This window comes from Mauremys mutica, chromosome 2 (assembly GCF_020497125.1).
Source record: "Mauremys mutica isolate MM-2020 ecotype Southern chromosome 2, ASM2049712v1, whole genome shotgun sequence".
Classification (NCBI taxonomy): domain Eukaryota; kingdom Metazoa; phylum Chordata; order Testudines; family Geoemydidae; genus Mauremys; species Mauremys mutica.
The window spans coordinates 183,211,409-183,239,391 of record NC_059073.1 but is presented as its reverse complement, the minus strand read 5'-3'; the positions used below and the strand labels follow the sequence as shown (position 1 = coordinate 183,239,391).

General features: G+C 38.6%; 1 protein-coding gene across 3 annotated transcripts in view; it reads right to left on the bottom strand.

Moving 5' to 3' along the window:
• Window positions 1-27,983, bottom strand: part of PTPN3 (protein tyrosine phosphatase non-receptor type 3) — a 339,148-nt gene that overhangs the window by 108,485 nt on the left and 202,680 nt on the right. For all 3 annotated transcript variants that reach the window (XM_045007229.1, XM_045007230.1, XM_045007231.1), the window contains exons 10-13: window positions 23,578-23,666; window positions 17,524-17,587; window positions 8,375-8,547; window positions 536-670 (exon numbers count right to left, since the gene is read on the bottom strand). In XM_045007229.1, the coding sequence (XP_044863164.1) occupies window positions 536-670; window positions 8,375-8,547; window positions 17,524-17,587; window positions 23,578-23,666 (461 nt within the window). The remainder of the gene's footprint in view (window positions 1-535; window positions 671-8,374; window positions 8,548-17,523; window positions 17,588-23,577; window positions 23,667-27,983) is intronic.

Here is a 27,983-nt window from a genome sequence, read left to right as displayed (position 1 = left end):
AACTAAACATGCCCAGTTTTTTAGTCTTTCCACAGACATAAGATTTTCTAAAACTTTTTTTTTTCATTTTTGCTGCTCTCCTCTGGACTCTCTCAAGCTGTCCATATCTTTCCTAAAGTGTAGCACCCAGAATTAGACACAGTACTCCATCTGAGGCCTCACCAGTGCAGAACAGAGGATGATAATGACCTCCTGCATTTTACATACAACACTGCTGTTAATACACTCCAGAATGATATTAATGATCATTAAGTATTTCTGAAAATCTTGTGACCATACAATGTACAAAGTTCAACAAATAAACCGAAACCTGTAAATCAAATATGCTTTGACAAAGAAATGAACTGATTGATTTTTCCCTGAAATATGATATAATGATCAACTTCCTTGGTAGATTACTTGTTTTAAAATAACTTAGACTTTTAAAAAAATATATACAGACTATATTAAATGATATACTATGGCCTGTTTTGTAAATGTACAAAGAAATTGATTAATTTGCCTTTAGTTTTTGTAAGGCTGAAACTTTGTTTACCAAGTAGGGGTAACAGGAGGAGACCGAGAAGGCAGGCTTTTGGTCTCTAGATGTTCAACCGATAAAGATCTCCTCAAAGTTGGGTTCCAAACCATCCCACCTATGACTTTTCTGCAATAGTGGCTGTTTACAGACCTGAAAGGAAATAAAAATACGCTTTAGATAACTGTTTTACATAGAATACTAAAATCAGTTACATTTATGCAAATTTTTTTCATAAGTACCAATTAAGCCTTTTGTAGTTTCAACAATTGAAAGGAAATGCTTCAAAACTCCCAAAAGAAGAAAAATAATCATTTTCATTTCAGCAAGGTTCATTAATCCATGTCCAAATTGTTTTCTTTTTTATTACATTGGATTGATAGAAATTTATCTCTTCCTTTGTTTTGGAAATCTTAATTCCAATCTAGTTAATAGATGCAATTATTGACAAATAATTTTAATGCTGTCATTATTTTATTTCATCATTGCCTAAACTCTCTCAAAAACTTTAGATTTTTTCTTCATTTAAGATCTGGTTCTGCAGCACTTATTTACATGTAATTCTCATTTAAGTGATTGGAAGCTGTATGTATAAAGACTGGCAGACTAGGGAAATGCAGATATACATAATTAAGAACCTCATTCTTAAATATATTTATTCAAATGTTATTCTATGGAACTTATACACACCAATTAGTGTAACTATTAGAAGGAGTAAGTTTTCATATGCTTATTTAAGCAATAATGGCACAATCAGCTTTAACACCCAGTAATTTGGTTGGGGGTGGGGGGAGTGAGTATTATGGAGAATTATAGGACAGTCTTGTTTATGTGCTTTTTTATTTAATGTTATGTTAGCTAATGGTTAGCTACACAACTCATTTTTTATTTTTATCCTAGTTCCAGAAAAAAATGCCATGCTCCACTGAGGGTGCTTATTAAGTCAACAGCAGCAAGCAGAGAGAGTAGCAGGAGACAGGTTGCTAATTTTTTAAATTTCTTTGGTAACAACTGCTAAGATATCTGCATTAAAGAGTGAGTCATGGAGAAAGTCCTACACTTCTCATGAAAACTGTAGGTGGAGTGGAGGAGGTAACAGTGATGTGAGGTCTGGGATCTGGAACCATTCCAAAAATAAGTAGTGCTCAAACGAAGGATCACAAAATATAAGGTCCATTTTCTCAAATGATCATAGCAGATAAATGTTATAACATTAAAAAGCAGCGATTCCCAGCATTCCAACAACACATAGGATGGATTCATAGATTTTGTGATTTATGAGCTCTTCTACCTTAAAACTCTAACTGGTCACTCAGAACAGCACTGCTTTTACAGCAGTTGTCCAGATCACACTAAATCTAAATTCCCGCAGTAAGATCCTTAGATTTCTGCAGTACATTTCCTGAACTCTATACATTATTTAGGTGTTTTCCTTCCTTTTTCTGACCATTTTACCATTTCTTTCTTGTAAAATTCAGGAGGTCATATTGCAAAAAAATATTTTATTTTTCCTCTTCAGGGACAATTTGTGATACATAACAAAAGGACAGAGGGAAATAATTTTAAGTATGGAAGCAGCTCTCTTTTCCTGCTGTGATAGTTTATATCAGCTGAGAATCTACCCTCTGGCTCTGTGCTGGACAGAACTTGCATGGCATGGGTTAAGATTCATACCTTTGCAAAGCTATGAAGCCTGACGCATATGGTTTTCTAGCACACAATACTATCTAGGTATGCAGTGGATTGTTGGATATAAACAATTCTCCCTCATTCTAATAAAACAATTATGTTTAGTTTTCCATGAGTTTTGCTCTCCAGGACACATGGTAGTTAAATACTTTAAGTTTATCTATTGGGTGCTTTTAGTTCTAGGCATAGAACTTCCCCAAAATAATTCCTAGAGCAGATCTTTTAGAAAAACATCCAATCTGAATCTCAAAAAAGATATCTATCAAGTTAAGATATTCCATCATCCTGTTTGATTTGAAGACCTGTATGAAAATGGAGGAATGGGGGATATTGAGGGTGTGTGTTTGTTTGGCATTTTTTTTTTGTTTTAGAACCATGCTCATTTGCTAGAATGGGGCTAATCTCCCTTAGAACCCATGGCTATTATCCATTTTTTAAAGTTTATGTGCTCACCTTGTTACTGAAACTGAAGCCATGTGTACTGTAATTGCTCTGGCTCAAATCCCAGAATGATAAGAGTTCCAGGAGCTAGTCTATTATCTTAGACAAAGGCCATGTGATTGGCAACAGTTCATTCTTTGGGCAGAAAACAAATAATCTTACATTTAACTGGAATAAGATAATTTAATAAAGTCCTTTAAAGCTGACAAAATAATTTTAATTACTTAAACAGATGGCAGAAATCTCTAGTGTTTTTTTTTCATATTCAATGTATTGATGGAAACTGGAGCCACGGAGTGTTTACCACTCTTGAAAAGGAGAAGGTAGCTTGCTTAAAATTTATAATAAGGCTTTTAATGAGTGTGCTTTGTTGAAGTATAGAACCCATCACATGAAGACCGCACAAGACTGCCAACAGCATCCAGGAGAAGTGGAAAATATTTTAAACTTACACATGCAGTGTCAGGAAAAAGATGGAGGGAGGGCTGACTGTCAAAATCCTCCAACTTTTAAGAAAGGCACCTCAAACTTCCTAATGAAAAGCGTTTGGTACAGTATCTAACAGGGCTGTCAAGTGATTAAAAAAATTAATCATGATTAATCACACTGTTACACTATATTAGAATACCATTTATTTAAATATTTTTTGATGTTTTCTACATTTTCAAATATATTGATTTCAGTTACAACACAGAATACAAAGCGTACAATGCTCACTTTATATTTATTTTTTATTACAAATATTTGTGCTGTAAAAATAAAAGAATCATAGAAGATTAGGGTTGGAAGAGACTTCAGGAAGTCATCTAGTCCAACCCCATGCTCAAAGCAGGACCAACCCCAATTAAATCATCACAGCCAGGGCTTTGTCAAGCTGGGGTTAAAAACCTCTACGGATGGAGATTCTGTAACCCATTCCAGTGCTTCACCACACTCCTAGTGAAATAGATCTTTCTAATAGCCAACCTAGCCCTCCCGCACTGCAACTTGAGACCATTGCACCTTTCACCTCATACAAGTACTGTAATGCAATCTCTATCATTAAAGTTGAACTTATTAATGTAGAATTATGTACAAAAAAAACCTGCATTCAAAAATAAAAAAATGTAAAACTTTAGAACCTACAAATCCAATCAGTCCTACTTCTTGTTCAGCCAGTCACTCAGACATATGTTTGTTTACATTTGCACAAGATAATGCTGACCACTTCTTGTTCACAATGCCACCTGAAAGTGAGAACAGATGTTTGCATGGCACTGTTGTAGCGAGCATTACAAGATATTTATGTGCCAGATGTGTTGAAGATTCATATGCTCCTTCATCTTCAACCACCATTCCAGAGGACATGCATGCATCCATGCTGATGACAGGTTCTGCTTGATACCAATCCAAAGCAGTGAGGACCGATGCATGTTCACTTTCATCATCTGAGTTAGAAGCCAGTAGGAGAAGTTGATTTTCTTTTTTGATGGTTCGGGTTCTGTAGTTCCGCATCAGAGTGTTGCTCTTTTAAGACTTCTGAAAGTATTCTCCACACCTCATCCCTCTCAGATTTTGGAAGGCACTTCTGATTTTTAAACCTTGGGTCAAGTGCTGAAGCTATCTTTTAGAAACCTCACATTGGTACCTTCTTTGCATTTTATCAAATTATTTGTCTGAGTGACTTGCTGAACAAGAAGTAGGACTGATTGGACTTGTAGGTTCTAAAGTTTTACATTGTTTTGTTTTAGAGTGCAGTTAATGTAACAAAAAAAATCTACATTTGTAAGTTGCACTTTCACGATAAAGAGATTGCATTATGGTACTTGTATGAGGTGAACTGAAAAATACTGTGTCTTTTGTTTATCATTTTTACAGTGCAAATATTTGTAATAAAAATAATATAAAGTGAGCACTGTACAATTGGTATTCTGTGTTGTAATTTAAATCAATACATTTGAAAATGTAGAAAAACATCTAAACATAGTTAATACATTTCAATTTGTATTCTACTGTTTAACAGTGCGATTAAAACTGAGTAATCACAATTAATTTTTTAATCATGATTCATTTTTTTAATGGTGTGAGTTAACTGTGATGAATTGACGGCCTTAGTATCTAATAAATGACAAATATCTCAGATTTAAAAACACTTTATAACCAATGCTGAGAAAATGTTTTCTAGATTTTTCATTTTTTTCTCCTAAATTGACTTTGATCATGAGTTCTCCAAAAGAGACTAAAAGTCCTCTGAGTACCCTCAATACTTGGATTTTCCTCTAAGTTTACTTGACTTTACACCTCTCTAGCAATTGCAGCAGAAGATGGGTATATCAATTTAAAAAAAAAAAAGTCTTTTACCCTTTAATAAAAAATTCTAAAGAAAAGGTTTTTGCAGTTAGATGCAATATGTCAGCAACTAGATCATATGCTTCTTTTCTCAGAACAGGTATAACTGTGCAAACTAGGAAGATTTGAAAGATTTGGTTTAATATTTTTTTTGTTTTAAACTGTTTTTTAAACTGTCTACAAAAATCCCTCCTTAATCTAGATAAGCTTAAAATGTGAAGTTACTTTCAAATAAATTTATATATTTGTTTGAGTATCTTCTACGAATACAATCCCAGACAGCCTAATTTGTGATGTTTTTATTCTACTGGCTACCAAATTACATAGTTTTACACTGGGTGAGCGGGGGGGAGAGCTGCCCGCCCTGTAACTACTAAATAAACAGCACAGATTTACATGATATAACTATCAGTATTTATAGTACCAATTTAGAAAGGGTGAAGATTATATTTATACAAGTGTATCACTAAAGTGCATCATCCTTTTATGCTTTTCATTACAAGACTCCTATTGCGTAAGGAAGAAGGATTTGTCCCTTCATCAAATACATTCTTGAGAAGCTCAATTTGTAGCCTTAATACTTATGTTCTACAAGTGCCATGGAGGCATTATTAATCCCATTAGAAAGACAGACAAAAAGTACATTTTCACATACTGATGCTTAAACTGTACCTGCAAATAAGAACCACGGAACACAACTCTTTCATATGGTATGATTTACAATACCATATGAAAGGTGAGCAAATGGACAGACGAGCAAAGCCCACAGGTAAGTGGAGCATGGAAACCTGGGAGATGGGTCGGAAATAGGAGGGAGCATGGGCTATAATGGCAGAGAGAAAGGAGGGTCAGGGCAAAACTGGGAGGCAAGATCAAATCAGTATCTTAGATGTCTATATACAAATGCGGGAAGTATGGGTAATAAGCAAGAAGAACTGGAAGTGCTAGTAAATAAATACAACTGACACTGTTGGCATCACCGAAACTTGATGGTATAATACACATGATTGGAATGTTGGTATGGATGGGTACAGATTGCTCAGGAAGGATAGATGGGGAAAAAGGAAGGAGGTGTTGCCTTATATATTAAAAATGTACACACTTGGACTGAGATGGAAATGGACAGAGGAGACGGAAGTGTTGAGAGTCTCTGGGTTAGGCTAAAAGGGGTAAAAAACAAGGGTGATGTCCTGCTAGGAGTCTACTACAGGCCACCTAACCAGCTGGAAGAGGTGGATGAGGCTTTTTTAAACAACTAACAAAATCATCCAAAGCCCAAGATTTGGTGGTGATGGGGGACTTCAACTATCCAGATATATGTTGGGAAAATAACAGAGCAGCGCACAGACTATCCAATAAGTTCTTGGACTGCATTGCAGACAACTTTTTATTTGAGAAGGCTGAAAAAGCTACTGGGGGCCGGGGGCAGGAAGCTATTCTAGATTTGATTTTAACAAATAGGGAGGAACTTGCTGAGAATTTGAAAGTGGAAGGCAGCTTGGGTGAAAGTGATCATGAAATCATAGAGTTCACAATTCTAAGGAAGGGTAGAAGGGAGTACAGCAAAATAGAGACAATGGATTTCAGAAAGGCGGATTTTGGTAAGCTCAGAGAGCTGATAGGTAAGGTCCCATGGGAATTAAGACTGAGGGGAAAAACAACTGAGGAGAGTTGGCAGTTTTTCAAAGGGACACTATTAAGGGCCCAAAAGCAAGCTATTCCGCTGGGTAGGAAAGATAGAAAATGTGGCAAAAGACCAGCTTGGCTTAAACATGAGATCTTGCATGATCTGAAGAATAAAAAAGAGTCATACAAAAAAATGGAAACTAGAACAAATTACAAAGGATGAATATAGGCAAACAACACAGGAATTCAGGGGCAAGATTAGAAAGGCAAAGGCACAAAATGAGCTCAAACTAGCTACAGGAATAAAGAGAAACAAGAAGACTTTTTATGAATACATTAGAAGCAAGAGGAAGACCAAGGACAGGGTAGGCCTCACTGCTCAGTGAGGCGGGACAAACAGTAACAGGAAGCTTGGAAATGACAGAGATGCTTAATGACTTATTTGTTTTGGTCTTCACCGAGAAGTCTGAAGGAATACCTAACATAATGAATACTAATGGGAAGGGGGTAGGTTTAGAAGAAAAAATAAAAAAAGAACAAGTTAAAAATCACTTAGAAAAGTTAGATGCCTGCAAGTCACCAGGGCCTGATGAAATGCATCCTAGAATACTCAAGGAGCTAATAGAGGAGGTATCTGAGCCTCTAGCTATTATCTTTGGAAAATTATGGGAGACTGGAGAGATTCCAGAAGACTGGAAAAATAGACTTTCATTCATTTCTTCTGAAAATTAGCAGCCAGCAGGTCTTGCTGCTCACTTACTACAGGGAGTTGAAACTTCGCATCTTTACATAGTGATACTGAATTTAGAAGAGCTTGTGTTGCAGGGGCTTCTGACCCACCAAAGTTCCAAATGCTTAAATATGTTCTGCATTGCATTGCCCCCCCCCCCCAATCTCTTCCAGCTATACTTATTTCCTAATAATTTGAAAACACTAATTCCTTTGGTAATAGCATCCAAGTATTAGGGTAAATCCTACTGTATTATAAAAGATTAATTGAAAATATATTTTTGAAAATACCATCCATTTAATGGAGAGCATTATTTATTGTAGAGCATGACACAGATTTCAGGTTTAAACTCAAACCAATTTTGAATTATGCAGGCTTCGTTAGTGTATTTTTCTACTTTTTTTTCTTATGAATGTTAAAAATAACAATATTGCAAAAAAGCTTCCTTACCTCTATTAATATAACCTGAGATTATTAAAAATAAATGTAAATTTTTCATCTTTAAAACTGCTCATTTCTCTTAACTTAGAAAAGGAAAACAGACAAGTCCGCTTTGCAAAAATATGTTGTCATTAGTTTCATGTCACTTTTACTTTCTGGTTCTCTTATACCTTTGTACAAGGTTGAACTATGTGGGTTTCAAATCATACTGGTGAACCAGGTTTAAATCCAAACAAAGAACTTTTTTTTTTCCTTTTTAATTTAATGTCATGAAATATTTCTATAAAATAAGGTTCCACAATAAGGATACCATACTACAATTCTATGCCTGTTTGTACCTGAAGATCTCAAAATGCTCTGCAAACAACAAAACTGCAAGAAGTGTCCTGTGAGGAATTAAGTTTCTCTTTATTTTACAGTTGGGGAAACACACAGAGTGCGGTTCAGTTATTTACATACCAAATATATGATAGTACTGGAAACAGGATTCAACTCATGAACTACAGTCCTGAGTTTTCAACTTTGTGTAGAAAGTGTGTACAAGACTTGAAAATGAATTTTTAAATTAAATAGAAAGTCACGTCTTTAAACACTATACTCACTTTGTTGGGTTTCTAGAACCAAAGGTCCAATAATGGGACAATATCTTTCTTTCATGAGGTAGTGACGACTTTGTCTGAAAAAACGTGTGATGCTCTACACAAGATTTCCATAGATTTTTGCATGCTCTGTAATTTAGCATGTTGAAGGCAACTATATGTTCTCTGGATTCATTCTGTAATAATAAAACACATTATGTATCAGTATAGAATATGCAGACTGACAATATTAAGAGAAAGATTTAAAAATCAAGTAAAGCTAACAGGCACTTTGCAACTAAAAGTAATTTTAAACTGATAAGTCATCAGTAAGTGCAAAGAATCAACAGAATAACATAAAATTCAAGTGGTAAAAACACTCATTGATGGAAAACCAATCTGAAATGTCAAAGATGTATTACAATCACTTTTCTGACCACACTTTATAAATTTAAATATCATTGACAAAACTGTGGAATCTGCTTAAGTTATCGGACTGCTCAGATGTCAGTTAAGATATCAGATCTTCATACAATGATCCTTCCAAAACTAAAGACAAAAAATCTTTTACTTGAGTTTTATATGACTACATTGTTTAGGGAAAAACAAAAATTCAATGTGGAGTACATTCTAGCAGAAGATGTGTTTAGAAATAACCCAAATCAGAATTCAAAGCAGTTCTTAAATTAATTGTGATAGCATCTACTTAAGATATAGAGAGACTTCCCAAAAAATGTACTACAGAAGTTTACAGCACTGACCATGGTACTGACCACTGTAAACAAGGCTATCACCACCATATCACTGTTGCGTTAATTTCAATGAAATAAATAGGTCCAGAGAGTCAGAGGTGCTAACATAACCCTGTCATTGCACAAAACTAAACAGTTAACAAGGTTCAAGGTTTTGTGTACAGAGACCTTGGTCTGCTTAGTGCCATGGCAACAATCCACCACTAAAAATCGTTTAAATTTTTTATTAAAAATACATAGAGAAATAATTGAGACGGGCTGGAGATGCTGTTGTTGTTGAAGCTTGATGCTGCTTTTCCGAAGGCAAAATAAAACCAACACACAGAGAAAGGGATAAAAAAAGAATACCAAAGACAGAAAATGCAGTTTTCTCTGGTGCTGCCTCTTACTTGCAACCTTGCTTCCAGAGAAACATAGGCACAACACACAGTTTTATCAGCCACTTTGAAACCTAGCAATCTTACGCCAGCTTCAGGCGGTTTAACATGTTGCTTTTAGCCGCCTCTCTGATCACAGGTTCTTGGCAGTTCTGCAAAAGATGCAGTCTTGGCTGGCTAAGCCATACTCTTATTAAACGCAAGGCAAAAAGAGAGAGAGAGAGAGAGAGAAAAGAGGCGGGGGAAGGAAAAGCATACACAATGGAGAGAGTGACAGCAGGAACTCAAATCTCACATTCCAGGTGCTGTTAGGACTCAGCCAAGGCTGGTAGAAGATGTCTTTAGTTCCCTCACTTTGATCCAGTCTGGTCACAATGCCTTTTGTAATCAGGACAATAAAGGACCAAGAGTTTCATGGTGGATCCCTCGGTCCCAGCAGATGGTAGGGGTGGAAGTCATGATGGTAAAGCTCACTCTTCCAGGTCACCCATCCCACCTAGTGTCATGATTTCCCCCCCAAGTCTCTTTTAAGGACCTCCAAAAGGGGTGATGGCTGGAAAAGCTCCATTATTTTATCCACAAATTAGGCCTAATTTCCCACACACCAGTTTTGGTCCATTAATTTCCAATTCTATCTTTTGTTTACAGTCACAATCTTTACACACTCCTTGGGCGGTATCAATAGACACTTTTGTGTGGACTAATCTAATCTTTTTATTTCCCTTTTGCACCTTCTTCTATCAGCATTTATTGTTATAAATTATTCTGACATTTTATTGGCACCTTTCACCCACTTTCGAACAATTGAGTTCATAACTGGGGTAGATCCTAATTATTAAAACGTCCCCTACCAGCTAAAACACATTCAGAGAGACAACATTTCACAACTACTACTTGTTAAATACCACATACTTTAATCACTCTAATTAAATCTGATCACTTTACTCATAACAAACCATACTTATGCAAACCTATTAGGACATCTCCATGAGAAAGGTGAGCAGGATTTGGCACTTTGTATGTGGACATTTTAAATGGTAATCTGTTTCTCAGTCAGTCTAACATGCATCTTTCCTCAAATATATTTTAAAACATTTAATATGGATCTGTTTGTACAAGAAAAGAATAATGTACTTGTTTTTAAACATTGGTCAATCATACTGGAACTAAATCAGTATTTGGTGATCATGGATATTTCTATTAGAGTGGTTACACTTTTAAATGTAAGTGTTGTGAAGTTTGGAGGGAATTTTTTGCTAAGCATATAGTAACAAAAGATTTAATAGCAACTGGCATTTCTTAGCATCCTGCTGATGGCTCACCTGCAATATTGGTTAAAAATGAGTAAATTGACATACTTGTTCAAAAGAAGACCAATGCAGAGAAAAGTTGCAAACAATTTTGTCCAGCTGTAATACTAATTTTTAGCCACAAGAATTTGTTAACTTGAACATTTCAGTTTAACTTTATGCTAAAAATGCATGGTTTAAAGGCAAGGGATGAAATTTACCTAGTATTTCCTACTTTAATTTTTGCTGGACAAGAGAAAACATTTGTAGTCCCCAGTTGCAGTCACTGATAACTTTGAAAAGCTCCCTTTGTGTGCTGAAAAAATTCAGATGCTCGCTCTTCTCTCATTTTGGAAGGCTTGAGGATGATCCAGTCAACTTTTTAAAAATTATTAATGAATGAAAAAAATGTTTAATGGAAAAAAAGACTTTTTGCTCACCAAGAGCATAATCTTTCAAAGGGATCCACAGTCACTGACCATTAAACCCATGCAGAATCTTACTAAGTCAAAGGAACTACAGTGGATGTAGGGGGTCTATGTTTATGATCCCTTTGCATGATCAGCCTCTAGCACCCTTGGATTTCAATAGTTCACAATTTGTGAGGTCTGTAGTGTCAATTAGAGAGGTTTGTGGACTGAGTGCTGGGGCAATGAAAGTAACTGTGGGCTCCCAGGAGTTAATGGGGAGTACCCTGTAATTCCAAAACCTACACAAACCCAGCAGTCAGTAATCTGATTAATCAAGTGATGCCTCTAACAATTAGAGAAGATTTGCAGATGTGTTTACAGAATAGCAAATTAGTGAAATTTTAATGTACGTAAAAATATAGCTACACTGGCTAGTGTTCAGTAAGCAACAAACAAGTTTGATAAAAACTTTTCACTTTTTTGAAGCATTTAAAATTTTTACTAGTAAGCAAGCATGGCTTCTACTCCCAGGCTTACATCTTACACCTTCAACTAAACCCAAATATCATAGTTGGGCTTTAGTAGCATCAGTTACTATCAGGGGTGGCAGGTTTGTAGAAATTTTGGTGGTGCCTAGAACCCGCCCCCACAAACCCCATGCCCCAAACTCCATCCACACCTGCCTAAGGCTCTGAGAGGGAGTTTGGATGGGGAGAGGTGATCTGGGGTGCAGGCCATGGGCTGGGACAGGGGATTGGGGTGCAGGACGGGTGAGAGGTTGGGCTTGGGGAGTGACTTTGGGTGAGGGAGAGCGGTCTGGGGTACAGGCTCTGGAAAGGAGTTTGGGTGCTGGGTACAGGCTCTGGGGCTGCAGGAGGTGCAGGCTCTGAGATGGAGTTTGGGTGTAGGCTCCGGGCGGGGGTGCAGGCTCTGGGCTTGGGCAAAGGGTGGGGGTGCAGGAGAAGGTAAGGGGTGCAGACTCTGGGACAGAGTTTGGGTGCTGGCTCTGGGCTGGGGGTGCAGGCTCTGGGCTTGAGAGGGGGGCTGAGGGGTGCGGGCTCTGGGAGGGAGTTTGGTGCAGGCTCTGGGAGGGAGTTTGGGTGCTGTGTGCAGGTTCTGGGCTGGGACAGGGGCTGGGGGTGCAGGCGCTGGGACTGAGTTTGGGTGCAGGCTGGGGATGGGGGTGCAGGCTCTTGGAGGCAGCTTGGGGATGGGAGGTGGTGCAGAGGGAGGTGGTGCAGGCTCTGGGAGGGAAATTGGGGGCGAAGGAGGAGTGCAGGCTCTGGGTGGGGGGGTGCAGCGCTTATCTAGAGCTCCTGGGCAGGCCGGGAGTCTCCATGTGCTGCTACCACCAGGCCCTACCCTCGCAGCTTCCCACTGGCTGCAGGGGCACTTGGGGCGGGACACAGACCCACCCCGCCCAGGGGTTGCAGGGAGGGGCTGGCAGCCACGTGGAGTCGCTCAGCTCTGCTGTGCTGCACTACCAGTGGTGAGTGGGAGTCCCGGACTGTTTTAAATGGCTCGGGGAGGGCGGAGGGGCGGGGCCGAGGGAGAGATCCGGCCCCAAACATTGCTGGAGCCGAGCCTTGGAAATATTCCTGGTGCACAGGAACCACAGGCCCAGAGGACTCGCCGCCCATGGTCATTATATGATTAATCAATTCCTTCCCCATCCTCTGATCAGTTCTTCAATAGAATCAGCAGTGTTAGATATTCCCTGCTGAACAACTGATCAGCAAAGAGTGAGGAGGAAAGAACTGATGAGTAGCTGTTTCTCCAGAACAGCTGGCATGGGAAGACACACACAAAGCGTAAGAAGAGAAAGTATTGAAAAGGAAAAAGGAGGAGGATTTGGGATTAAGATGAGTCATGAATTAATAGGCTTGAAGTGCATAAAACTGTCTTAAATGAGCACTTGTTCATGGCCTTTGAGCACCTTCTCCGGATTTTCAAGAAATACCATCCATCTAAATATTGCAATGGCATACAAAAGCCTGAGACGTTGTAGCAACATCATGATCCATAAAGAAACCTTACTCATTAAGCCTTAGGTGGTTTGTGGAATCTACTCCTTGTTGTGCTTTCCCCATCCACCTTGGTCTTTCCTCCTCCTCCCAATCTCCTGTCTTTCCTCTCAGTCTTATTTAACCCTTTGCTTCTGAACTCTGAAATGGAGGGTTGATAAATCCGAAGACTAAAATATACTCAGCCACCTCCCCTCAAAGCCCACCTGAGACGCCTGAAATTCTGGAGAAGGCAAATGGCAGCCTAACTGTCCCACCTCCATTGGAAAAGACAGGGTTTTCAAGGTAAGCATACCCGCTCATTAAGAGACAGATTAGCAGGAGACCAATCCATATCACTGAGATGCAGAATTGGCTGCTTTATATCCCCCTTCACTTGTGACCTACATATATATTTGACAACGATGAATACATCTGGAGAGGAGACTTAACAGTGCACCTGGTTTGCTTTGTCATATAAAGCAAGGAAGACAAAGGTTACACAGCTGGTCCTATTTTCCTTAAGGTCTTGTGGTTCTTTAAGTGTGATGCCATTTGGATTACTTTGATCATTGTGTATTGTTATGAAACACAAGGAAATGATGACTTAAGAGATGTGGATAGTTATAAATCACAGCTTTCAGACTGTCATTTTTCAACAAGATAAGCAGCTTCTCAACAGAATGAACTTTGAGAACACTGCCCTTTTCAAAGTTGATGCAGCTCTCTTGAATGTGTAAACTAACTTTTTTGACAGTAGTAAAGAACTCTTATGTAGCGAACAAAAATGTTTAAAGTGATATCCACTTCTAGAGCTGATTAAATATTAAAAAATGCATTTGTTCAAGTGCCAACTGGTTGCTGTTTGACCACATTCATTTCTTTTATTATTCGCTGTTTGTAAACATTAACACAAAGGGGATTTTGTTCACATGACTATTTTGGGAATTGCTGCTATTCATATGTATGGTAGTATTCATATGCAAACAAGAATATTCATAAGTTAACAGAGCATCCGTTGTTCATTATTTGGAATTTCAGTCATCCAATCAGGGAACAGAAATAATACTTTGTGACCTATCACTCACCACAAATATTTCAGAGTGAATAAGTGAACAGCTGGCAACCAACCACAAGTTGAAATTTATTTGCATAAACCATTGATAAATATTTGCAAATAATATATTAGTAGCAACTATAGAATTAGTAGAAATTAATTAGTAGAAATTGTTTTTATATTATTGGACATTCATCTTTGGTAGGCTTTGACTCTCCCCTCTCCTTCTCCCAAAAATAAAGCAGCCACATTTGGGAGCCCTGTGCACCCCCTGAAGTGGTGTGCCAACCACACTTATGGGTCCCACTTGGTATGCAGAGGCACACCATATCCACATTTCTTTATTAGAGGCCTTACAAGCACAGAATGCCTCCCCATAGCCTCTGACACTCTGTATAAGATCTCCACCACCAGCACCGTCCAATTTAAAAATAAGGAGAACACCATCTCCTCTGGGCATGAGAAAGGTTCCTTCCTTGTACTACCTGCTGTTCTGCCATTCTGCAGGGACCTACCTGGGGTCACTCAGCCATACATGAATGCATTATTCAACCTTGATGAATGCATTATTCAACCTTGTCTTTTTTTTTTTAAACACTGCAGCCATCCCTCTTTCTAAACAGCCCAAAGTCGGACAGAATACTACATTAAATAACCAGTTTTTTCCCCTATTTGTTTCCCCAAAGAGAAGGGTGTTTGAGAGCCCCTGAAGATTTTTCACTTAATAATGAGCCTGAGACAACTTTTCCAGGATAACAGCTGTAATTTCACTTTATATTTGACCAGGATTAAGATTACAGAAATTACAAGCAGCAAAGAATCCTGTGGCACCTTATAGACTAACAGACATTTTGCAGCATGAGCTTTCGTGGGTGAATGCTTGCATCCAAAGAAGTGGGTATTCACCCACGAAAGCTCATGCTGCAAAACGTCTGTTAGTCTATAAGGTGCCACAGGATTCTTTGCTGCTTCTACAGAACCAGACTAACACGGCTACCCCTCTGATACTTGACAGAAATTACAAGATGATGTCCATATCTGTCTCCTTTAATAATTTGGGTGCAGGTGGAGGACACTCCCAAATGTAACTATAATTATGACATGGGAAAATGTACAGCCTTAGTTAAAAAAATGCTTGTTTATTTTTCACTAAAACAGAATCCATACATGCAAATATCTTCAAAAGTATTCAGACTACACATTACCAAGCATAGGTGTCCATATTTTATCATGTTATAGTCTAACTAATTAGCTTCCCACCTGCCCCCCCACCCACCCCGCCTCTCCAAAAAAAAGATTGACTAGTTTCTCCATTGACTTAGAGGAAACAGTTAGATCAGAATAATTAGAATCTATTATCAGCTGCAGTACTGGTTTTTTTTGCCACAATATGAGCTCATACTACCACTGGTTTACAAGAAAAATACCTTATAAAGAAATCTTGTAGTGAGCAATGTATTCTGACTTCAATTATTTTAACTATCTCCATGTATACCATCCAATTTTGCCAGCTTAAACACTATTGTATAATTACTGAATTACGGAAGGCACTCATTATCTGCTTTATACCCAGATCTTTCAGTTGCCGTTTTTTCCCCATAATGCATCCCTTATCATTTTTCAACTTTGAGTCCCATGGAGAAGAGAAGGTATCTGGGAGAATGGAAGGCAGCAGTGCCCAACATTGTGCGTCCTGCAGTGCTGTCTCCTCCCTCCATGCCCCCCTCCAGAGACACTCAGCTATAGAGTGGCTCATCTACACGTAGGGTATACTCCCAGCTTGGTAGACATATATGCTGGGGCTAGCATGCTACAGATAGTAGTGTGGCTCTGGCAACACAGACAAGTAGTGGATAGGACTAGTCGCCTGAGTATGTACCTAGGCAGTCAGAAGAGACTGTATTTAGATGACTAGCCCAAGCCACCACTTGTGCCACCACAGCCACGTTGCTATTTTTAGCATACTAGCTTGAGCACAGCTAGTGTGTGTATGTCTACCCAAGCTGGAAATTACCCCTCTGAGCTGTTGGGTAGACTAACCATTAGAGCAGATTCTGCAGGCAGCTGGCCAGCAGGTGGAGTATCTGAGAAAAGGGCAGCAAGACTCTGGTAATCTGATGGAAAGTTTAAGGCAGCTGAATGTGGGTGAATGGAAGATCTCCTCTGTAGTCCCCCCCGATACCCCACACCTCCAAAAAACAGTGAAATGAAGAAGGTAATTTTGGGTATTGTTAGGATATAGATATTCAAGCCTGTCTGTAAAGGCCTGTACTTTAAGAATTTGTTTATTATTTAACTAGTTATAGAGGTATAAAAGAAAGAATCTGTGTAAGGGCCTTCTCTCACCGTGACAGTCTGAGGCTCTGTTTAGTCATACTGAAATAAGGCAATCTGGGGCTGTTAGGAAGGTGATCCGATCTATCACCTCCAGAGAAAGGAAAACGCCTCAAAGATGTAAAAGGAAATTTAGTTTGATAGTTTTCTGTCTGGTAAGAACTCGCTTATCAATAGACACAGCTGGGAAACCCTTATGTCTTTATAGATGTAGTTGTGAAATCCTCACTTCTGTATTGTTTTGTATGTTTATTTGCATGGTTGCTGTCTGGTTCTGTGATTGTTTGTCTGCTGTATAATTAATTTTGCTGGGTGTAAACTAATTAAGGCGGTGGGATATAATTGGTTAGCTAATCATGTTACAATATGTTAGGATTGGTTAGGTAAATTTTAGTAGAATGATTGGTTAAGGTATAGCTGTGAATATTATTATATAAATTAGGGGCAAACAGGAAGTAAGTTGGGATTTGAAAATAAGGAAAAAGGAACTTGGATTTAAGTCTGCTGGAAGTTCACCCCAATAAACATCGAATTGTTTGCACTTTTGGATTTCAGGTATTGCTGCTCTCTGTTCATGCGAGGAGGACCAGGGAAGTGAGAAAGTGAAGGAATAAGCTCTCTAACAGGTACGGGGGCGGGGGGAAGCTGGAAACAATTAAACTTGAGGAGGTGGGGATAAGAATGGGGACAAAGGGGACTCTGGAGAAAAGGTGACAGCACATGGCAGCCAGAGGCAGTGGAGGAAGGAAAGGGGAAACTCAATGGGGAGAGCCAAATAGAGCAAGGCAGTAAGGACAGAGGGCATCTGTAAAGCCTGCTTTTTCTCCCACTGAAATTTAAGGCTAAAATTACTACACAGGTTCCTTTCAGAACAAGTCAAAAGAATTTACAGAATACTGATTACAAATTTGATAAATGAAATGGGAAAACAAAAAACATCGAACTACTTACATGTTTTTGCCGTTGCTGTATAAAAATTTTTTTCCTTTTAAAGGAAATTTTTAATATGTTCATCCTACAAAAGAAAAAAAAAACCACTAAGAAACAACCCATAAAAATAGAGCAAAACAATCAAAGAAAAAGTGACACATGACACATGTTTATAATGCCCGTCAGTCTCAAAAGATCCTGAAGTACATTATAGCATTACACATTCATGACTAATAAAATGCAGCCACCTCTTGGGTGGAGATTAGCAGCTAACTGACACACACATCACAGTCAAAACAGCACAGGAGCAAGAGAGAGGAGCAATAACTTTGGCCAATGGAGAGCATCTTTTAAAAATCATTATTCAATAGTTACTCTCTAAGACTTGCCTGTTGCATAAGCAGGAAGCCTCCTGTGGCAATTCTCACCTACAAAGCTGCATGATGTATTTGCAGCAAAGACCCAATGGAATCAGATTTTCCTCTTCATTGTCTGCACACAATGGTACCTAATGCACTGAGTTTGTGTAACTAATGAACCATATTGTAACAACCGAGTACCAAGAGGCAAATGTCAGACTTTGATAACAGGATACATTAAGCCAGGGGTCCCCAATGCGGTGCCCATGGGTGCCATGGCGCCCGCGGGGGCATCTTAATGCGCCCGCGTTCTGGCCCCCAGGAGAGCACCCGCCAAAATGCTGCAGCAGCATTTTGGCAGGGACGCCTCTCGATGATGACGCGTGTCGCCGACAAGTGATGTCATCGAGAGGCGTCGTTCCCGAATTTCGGCAGGGATGCCTCTCGATGACGTCGCTCGTCGATGTCAAGCGACGTCATCGAGAGGTGTCGCCGCTGAAAAGCTGCCGAAATTCAGCAGCATTTCGGCGGGTGCTCCACCGCCGCAGTGGTCCTTCGGCTGGCGCCCGCCAGCCAAAAAGGTTGGGGACCACTGCATTAAGCCATATACAATATCAAAAATGTCACACAGAGCAGATGACAATATAAGTCATATTACTATTGGTAATAGTTGTGTCACATTATTGATAATATCATTTTGAGTATGAAAAGAAAACCACATTTTGGAGTTGTCTTTTGGAAAAATCCTACACTACTGTACTATTAAACACCCAAGAGAATAATTGGTGGTTATCCATTAAACATTCTAATCACATACTTATTTGCTTTTGTGGGATTAAGGGAGAGGAAGAGTGGTGGGAAGAGACAGGTCTGAGTGCTAAGATTTTCCTTACACAGATTGATCAAATCTCTAATATTGTAATATCCTTATATATGTAACATAGTTAAAAACAAACATGAGCTGTGATGTTCTAAATGCACATGGTGTAAGGGGTGACTTCCCAAATTCGTTTATTATAGGCAGAGATGATAATAGTGGCTATAGTTAAAGCTTGTCTAACACTTTTCATTATCAGCTTGATATTATTTGCTTAGCTGAATTATTCAGGATGAAATTTTCCATGATTGTTTTTGTCTCTTTTGTCCCAGGATTTTTTTATTAGGTTTCAAAGTCATTTCATAATTTCCAAGAAAAAGGCTATTGAAAAATAGGTAGTTTTGCCAATGTTAAAATTTTCAACTTTTGTTTTTGTTTTGTTTTGTTTGTTTGTTAAAGCTCTCTAGTTCCTGCATGCTTGGGAAAAGAAATTTGACTAAGGGATATCTGGAGTTAGAGAGATACCTTGCCCCTAAGAATATCCAGATTTGGCCAATTTATAAATCTGAAAACTGCCATTTGCACTTGCACAGTAATACTTGTTAGAAGGCTGCTGCTAAAAATCTCAGAATATTGTATCTTAACTAAGTATGGTGCAGACCCTTGGAGCTTCGCACATGACTGAGGATTTCTCTCAATCCTCACCAACTCTCCTACATAGTTGTCACAGAGCTAGAGCTCTAGATAGAGGGTATAGAGGGGACCCATCAACCACTTAGGGGAAGGTGAATTGGGTTGAGAGCTAACTTGAAGTCCTAGTCCACCACTTTCTACTAATTGGTGTTAATACTGTGCACTTTACAATTCTTATTATTGAGCAATGCCTCACACTCCTGCCTTAGGAAACAGGAGACTAACATTCAACCATTTTATAAATAAGGTAACAGACTGTACAGTGTCATTTATGGCAGACCTGGAAATAGAATCTCTCTGTAACATGGCAAATCCATTCTGAAAGGCAGTGTGGCAAAATGGATGGGATGTACCAAAACTGTGCTCTTGGCTGTATCATCAGAAACAGAGCCAGGAACAGATTCTTAACATTCCTCTGCTGTCTAGCAAATACTTGTGTAAGCTACTAGAAAGTTTATGCCATGTCCCTCTCTACTGGCTAGTCTACAGAAAAAGTGAGAGCATAACACTGATACTATTTACCACTGGTTTAAGTGGTAGAAGTCTGTACTGTGTATTTAAAACACATGGGTACCAATCCTGCTGATGACCTACAAGAGGTCAAGATGGTTCCACATGATGGGATTTGTTTTTTTCACAGTTTTTTGTTTTGTTTTTTCAACAAACTGGTGAAAGTATTGTCTCCAGAGTATTGTTTTAATGTTTTATTTTATATAATACCTAGTTCTGAGCACTGAATCCATGTGCTACGCAGGCTGTTCTATCGCTGCTGCTGCACGCTTACAATGCTGGTTGACTCCCTCTCATTACTCCTTCCTCTCCCCATAACCATCTCACACTTTCAGGACTGTCTGTTCTTCAATGCCAGTGCTGCTTCTTTAGAGCACCACTCCAGCAGTTTAATTCAGTGGCACAGAATACTTGTTAAAAGGACACAGATTTATTTACTCTTATAACCAACACCTGTGACATCACACAATTTTTTTTAAGTGAATGGTAGTGAGTAACAGTAATCCATGAGACTTCCTTTTTTGTTTTTCTAGTGGATTATGCTGTCATTAGAAAACTTACATTTCATCAATGCTCAAGAACGTCAGATCCAGAACATAACCTATATATCATGCAGTTATTCACATTCTTATAGGTAACTCAGGCACCCTTATCACTCATTTTACAATCTTTACAATTGCTCCCTGTAAAATTCACAAATTCACTAGGTTTTACTGCTTACACTTAAAGTACACAGTAGTTTTGTCCCACTACAGATGACAAATCTTTTGGCTAAGGTTTTTCCTTTCATTTACTGAGATCAGAAAAAAGAAAATTATGTAGCTGGCAACAGAATCTCAAGTGTCTGTGCCAGAAGCTGGGACTCGACAACAAGGGATGGATCACTTGATAATTGGTCTGGTCTGTTCATTCCCTCTGAGGCATCTGGCACTGTCAGAAGACAGGATACTAGGCAAGATGGAGCACTGGTCTGACCCAGTATGTTCATTCTTATGTTCTTATGTCTTTAAGAACTTCAGACTGAACAGAAATCAAAGGGATTTCAACAAACTGATTAGTCTGTTCTGATACTTAAAGCTAACCTAAACAAAGCTGCTACTTTAGACTTAAACTGAAAATGTTTCCTTAGCTGTAAATTTGTTTTCTCAACCACCAATCTGGAAGTTTCTGTGTATATCAAATCCAGGCAGTATATCAAATCCAGTGCAAGCAGACAGCCAATTAGATTTCGGTTAATAACAAGTAACCTCAATATAGTCCTGCAGGCTTCTCAGAAAAGCTATTCTAAAGCTGCCCGGCCCACAGCATTGTTGTCCTATTGTTGCCGTCTATTAATATTGCAGAATATTGTTCCAGAATTTTTTGAAAGAGAGCTTTGATGGTGTTTGCTGCCACCTTGAGTTCGAAAAAGTTTGTGCCAAATCCTGATGAACTTATACCACAAGAAGCCCAAATACTTACAACAGTGTTATTCAAAGTGTAAACTGAAGCAGGATTTCGCTTTTTATTAGAACTCTAGCTCCTTTTCCATCATTTGTCACTATATAATGTTTTCCCCACCCGAGCACCCCCACCCAATAGGCTGTGTAATCCTTTCAGTGAAATACATTGAGGGCACTACAGAAATTTATCATATTTTATCTTTTTATAATATGTCTAAGCACACAAAATATAAAATGCATTCTGCATGTATAGTATAGGAAGGTGTGGTGCTGTATTTTCTCATAATGATTTGAGTGGACCCCATTGCTTATGAGTGGCTGAGTCATGATTGATGTATCGATGCAATCAGAAAGGAGACCAGTAAAGCATCTCTCTCATATATCAAAGTTTGTTTTTTGTGTTTTTTTGTGGAAAAAGACTATTTTAGAGCATTTCTAGGATTGTTCCTACCAATTTCAAACTTTCACCTGCAAATCCTGGTACCTCAGCTATTATGAGTCTAACATATATGCCTGAGGGGAAAATTCAGAGTAAAAAGTTTTGAAGACTCAAAACATTACTTAAAATAGCTTTCTATACATGATGTCACAATTCCAGTATCCAAACTTTCTACACCTTCCAAGACTAGAAGTGCTGTAGAAAGCTGTGAATTATCCCTTTTCAATGGAATAACACTTCTGTTTCTAGACCTGAAAGATCATGATATTAAACTTTACACATCACTTGTGCAAGACTTAACTATTGCTCACCCAAGTAATTTTGGTAGAATAAAAGTGTGAAAAGGAATAAAATATTTGTCTGGCAGACAATCTTTAAAAATAGCAGCTGTTTAAAGGCATTTAAAGATTTGAATGGCTGGAATTAATAAAGGGGGACTAAAGGGCAGATTTCAAGAGAATCAGAGGTGCATAAAAAAATAAATCTTCATTTTATAATGCATTAAATTATACATAGAAATACATACAACATCATGGTGTGGTATGAAGTTTGTATTGGCATGAATTTGGGATGGCTGCACTATCCGCAAGTGAATTATACAGGCGATACTATTCAAAAGATGAAACACTTCAAAGAATGGAGAAAAAGGAGTGAAATGAAGGATATAAGCAAAAAAAAAAGATAATTTAGGATAGACAATTTAAATTTATAATCTATTTTAGTGCTTTATTTTGTCAGACGTTCCTTAAGTTTGTGATAAAAGGACGGGGTGTCTTGAGTACTTAAGATATATTCATATTACTGGTTATTCTGTAGTTTTTGTAGTTAAATAACCGGAGGCAGAAGAGGAGAATCTACAACTCACCACAATGTATTATTCTGTATGGTCTGGGAGATTTGCACCAACTTCTTTGGAAACTTTACCCAGAAAACTGTTGTAAATTATGCCTAATAACATGCACCGGCAGCTAGGCACCAGTTCCACAATTGAGGAGATTGAAGGAAGTGCAAATAAACCCACTTTTACACGAAAAGGGTCAGGAGGTGGAGGAGTGGAGAAGAATCATCTTTTGGACCCTCTCCAAAATCTTATGGCCAGACATGTGTATAACATTTCAATCACTTTGCACAGGGGTCAGCAACTCTAGAATCTCCTTCCTGTACCAAGATGGGACTTCCCTATCAAAAATGAATACATATACTACTGTTTTCAGCTTTACACAGCCATCAAAGTATCTTCTCCTTTGGAGACCCCAAACCTATAAGTCAACCCTGGATGATCTTGTAGACTTGTTTTATTCCTCTTCTGCTTGTTCATTTATCCCAACTCCTCCTGAAAACTGCCAATAATTGTCATTTTTGTTGGTTATGTACTTTCTTTCACAGAAGCAAATGCTATGTTTGCCAAAATACATAAAATTGCTGATCATCCACAATTAATTGCTGAGCTGTTTAGCAATATTAAAAAAATTAACCAGAGTCATTTGGGCCTAAGGACAGGGGATGTGGAGGGTCACCAGTGTCCCAATCCTGAAAACCCAGATATGAAAGTAGTCTGCCTCTGAACTCTAACTGACTCCTTTAAACTCAGTGGTACTCTCAGTCATGAATCTTTGTAGGGTCAGGTCCCCAGTCCAGAACTTTCACTTTAACCCAACCCAATGAGAACCATATGCATATCACAAAAACATAACCTATCCCCTGCAGTAATAGATTTTTCCTCTTTGGAATAAACATCATGCCATGTGAAAATATTATTTAAAATTTTAAAACAGCAGTTGGTTAATAAAGGAAGTAGAAACAAGTAACACTTACCAGGGATAGAAACTTGTGCAAATAAATTTTCTGTACACAGCAATACCTCCTGAAGCAATTCCAATCATCAAATCTAGATTATGTAGATCCTGAAAAAGAAAAAACATTGTAAAAACGAAGAAGAAGCCTATGAAATACATATTATTTCTGCATGTGAATTCATTCATGTGTTTTCCATATACAAGTATAAAAAAGCAACCCAAAAGGCTTACAATTCAAAGAGTAAGATTTCTGCACTATTTCTTCTAACTTGGTCAGACCTACAATGCAATATAAAAGTCTTGCTATTGAGAGAAGCATTGTAACGTTACCTCGTGCAATTATGTTTAGTACTGTCTATGTCAATAGGAGACACTGTTATAAGGCGGCAGCGGGCAGTTGGGGGGTAAACCTTTTGTCCCTGGTCAGTTTGTTAAATGTTCAAAGAATTTAGGAGCTTGGGCACCCAGCATCCCAATCCTTGACTGTTTGGGAGGACTTGGAAAATAATTCCTCTCTCTGACTCCAGAAGGACTTACCAATTAGAGGCAAATGGAGAGTTGGCTGGATGAGAGATGACCCAAGCTCTCTATATAAAAGTGGGTCGGGACCACGTACATGTTGATATGCATAACAGATCAATTTTACTATCCATTGTAGTGTCATATTCCGGTGCACCAGATCAGGATTAAAGATCTTAGACTTCTGGTCAAGAAGCAGAGGTGTCCTGGCCTAAGAGTAAATTAATTTGTCAGGACTCCTTTCTTTTGGGCACCTGTTGCGGTTATTTTGATGGTGATAAAGGTGTTCCCAACATATATGAAATTCTGAAAAATGAATAGTATGTGTATGTTTCAACAGACTACTCCTGTGTAAAATTCAAATATGTGCACAGCAGGATTTGCAGGACTGAGGCCTTATAATGAATCTACTACCTAAAGTAGTAGAATACGAGTGACATAATCAAGAGGACATAATACTGGGATCATTAACTAGCTTTGCTATTGCAGGATGTCCAACCTCCATGCACATTAACCATGATATAGACACAAATTATTGTCTACAAGCAGCATCTGGATAATTTACATAATAAATTTTAAGCCTGTGATTTCAGCCAAACAACATTCCCTCTTTGTCCTGTGGTTCTCATCACTGACCTTAAATCTCATGAAAACCATACTTATGGAATGCTTTTTCATGCAGGGTGAAATTATCCACACAGGAAATTTTAGAATTACTGTGTATTCGGAAAAAAAACAATAAAAAATATTGCTTAGCCAAAGTTTTAGATGTTTCCTTTAAGTCCAATATAAAATTGTAATTCTTGGCTTCCTAGCTCACTGTGATCTATGTATGTACTCATCTTATAATATACATATTACTACAGGGAGTTGAAGATTTATGCCTAAATGTAGATTTAGGTTCCTAATTTTAGGATCCCAATATTTAAAATGTTGGCTTTCGTTCAGAAGAGCAGCCTTAAGAAATTTTATAACACACTTTTTAAAGGTAATGCTGGATTCTCTTAAGAAAACTTTCAATAGTCTAAATTCTCCTCTAGATAGCGCTCTCTGCTCAGTTAGTATAAATATATTTCCCTTAATCCCCAACTTCCATTTTTGCTGTACCATAACAACTCTAAGAATAAAACAGGTAGAATGTAATTGAACAAAACTCTGGCAGGATACAGAATATATGTGAACAAATTATCTTTTCTATACAAGTTTATTAGAATATATAAAATAAGAGATTGAATAATTGCTGAACATTCTCTGCCACATACATTATCAATTCATATGCCACCTAATTTTAAGTATCATAGTACTTAAAATGAGGGTAAACACATATTGTGCCAGATTTAGTATCTATCAGTCATTTATATTCCACTGGCAAGAAGAAAAGAAATATAAATCCTGTCTCTAAAGAGGTTAATATAGAAAAAAAGGGTAAATAAGATTGGCGGCACAGCTTAACAGCTCTAAGCAGGAGCAATTGACTTGCACATCAGGATTCAATCACCTTGCCTCTTTAGGCTGATAAACACGATTACAGTGGCCCATTAAAAGCTAGCTTTGGAGAAAAAGCTGGGAGATCCCATAAGAACTAATTGAGGAAAATGTTAACAGAAATGATGGACTGATAACTATTCCACAGAGAAGAACTAAATTAATCCAGTTCCTCCAGATGGTGTGCCTGATCAAGCTTTTTGGGGGGTTTTATGCTGATGTAACCTCACCCTGATATGATAATGAAATCGAAAACCTTTAAGACTAAACAAATCTGAGCATAATGACCAAGAACTGGGAACACAAGGGGGTGGGGAGGGAGAGATCCTCTCTGAGGGTACGTTTATACTTACCGCGCGGGTCGACGCGGCGAATTCGACTTCTCGGAGTTCGAACTATCGCGTCTGATCTAGACGCGATAGTTCGAACTCCGGAAGCGCCGCGGTCGACTCCGGTACTCCACCGCGGCAGGAGGAGTTGGCGGAGTCGACCTTGGAGCCGCGGAGTTCGCTTCCGCGGCGTCTGGACGGGTAAGTCATTCGAACTAGGGTAGTTCGAATTCAGCTACGTTATTCACGTAGCTGAATTCGCGTACCCTAGTTCGACCCCGGGGCTGTGTGTAGACCAGGGCTGAGAGTATGTCTACACAGTAGCTGGGAGCATACTTCTCAGCAAGGGTAAACGGACACATGCCAGCATGTTAAAAATAGCAGCACAGTCAGGGGTACCACAGGTTCCAGCTCAGGCTAGCAGCCTCAGGGAGTAAATACCTGCCTGGACCCGCTGGATACATACTTGGTGGCTAGCCCAAGCCGCCGCCCATGTTACCTCCAAGGTATGGTACTATTTTTAGCACTTGGTTGCCTGACACTTCCCATTATAAAACCCTATTCTCAGTTGCTTATAGCTTTGCCAAACTTTAACCAAAGAAACAAGGTAGGTGAGCTAATACCTTTTATTGAAAAAAAACCTTCTACTGATGGAAGGTACAAGCTTTCAAGCTATACAGAGCTCTTCCTCAGGTATGGGGAAGGAAGCAGAGTGTCTGAGCTAAATACAAGTTGGGACAGATTGTTAAGGGATAATACATGTTGGAGGCAGTCACTTGAAATGAAGTGTATACCTGGGGGTTAGATGTTAGGCATAAAGGGTCTGAAGTGGGCAATTAAGGGTAGCAGACAGCTTAGTGTGCTACAAATTTCCTGAACTGAAGAGGGTTCTCCCAGGGTATTTAGGTGCTAATAAATCTATGATGTGATCTACTTCTCTGGTTGAGTGGCCTTGTTTAGTGGCACTCAAAGCAGCACCAGACCCTGCCAGAACAACAGATATAAAACCTGCAGATATATCTCCACTGCCATGATGATTAATACCCCTGTGACCGGGGTCCCCGTGGGGAGCCAGCTGAGGTCACTCAATTAGGGTGAACTGCAAAGAATGGGGCAGACAAACCCCAAAGCTGGTGGATAATTCAATACTTCAATTTACCAAGCCAGCACTAATCAGCTTCTGTTATACCTTACTGGTTACTCAGAAGTCCAAACAACATAGCTCCCTTAAAGTAACCCAGCCTCAGGCCTCCATCCAGGTACCCAAGTCAAATATGATGATGTCGTCTCAAAATCTTATTTCATCATATAAAAGAAAAGGTTCTACCAATCCCAAAGGATCGGATACATTATCTTCCAAGTTAATGAATATTCCAGATCTTATCCAAATACATGCTTCAGCCAATTCTTATTAACTAAACTAAAATGTATTAAAAGACAAAAGAGAGAGAGAGAGTACGGTTAAAAGATCAGTATACATATAGACGTGAGTTCAATTTTTGAGGTTCATATTCATAGCAGAGATGGTGAGCTTTGTAGCTGCAAAGAGTTTGTTCAGAAATAGTCCATAGGTTATAGCTCAATATTTATATTTCAGGGCAGTCCAGTCAGAACAGGGATCTCAGTCCTTGTGACTTAGGCTTCCCCTGCATGAAATCTCAAGCAGATCTGAGATCAACAGGATCAGGACCCAAGGGTCTTTTTATATAGAGTGTTCTAGCATCCACTTGACCATACAGTCCTGGGTAAACAATTGGCTTTTGATGTAACCTTCTGTTTTCTCAACACCACCAGTAATTGGTTACACAAATTAACAAAGGGCAATTTATCGATTAGGCAGACTATCACAAACTTCAAAGAGACACATAGACAATGACATTATTTCACCCAAGATTCATCTAAATGTTAATATTCCCTTTTGATCTCTGAATTAGTAGCTATAGTGACAGACAGAAACTGTCTGTTTACATGGGTAGCATCTAAGATACACACAATTAGTATCACTTCTAACAATATAGGTTTGCATTTCAAAGTTTAGCCTATCTAGCCATAGAATGGCCCTAATTACCATTTCTAACATGTCTTTAAAGGT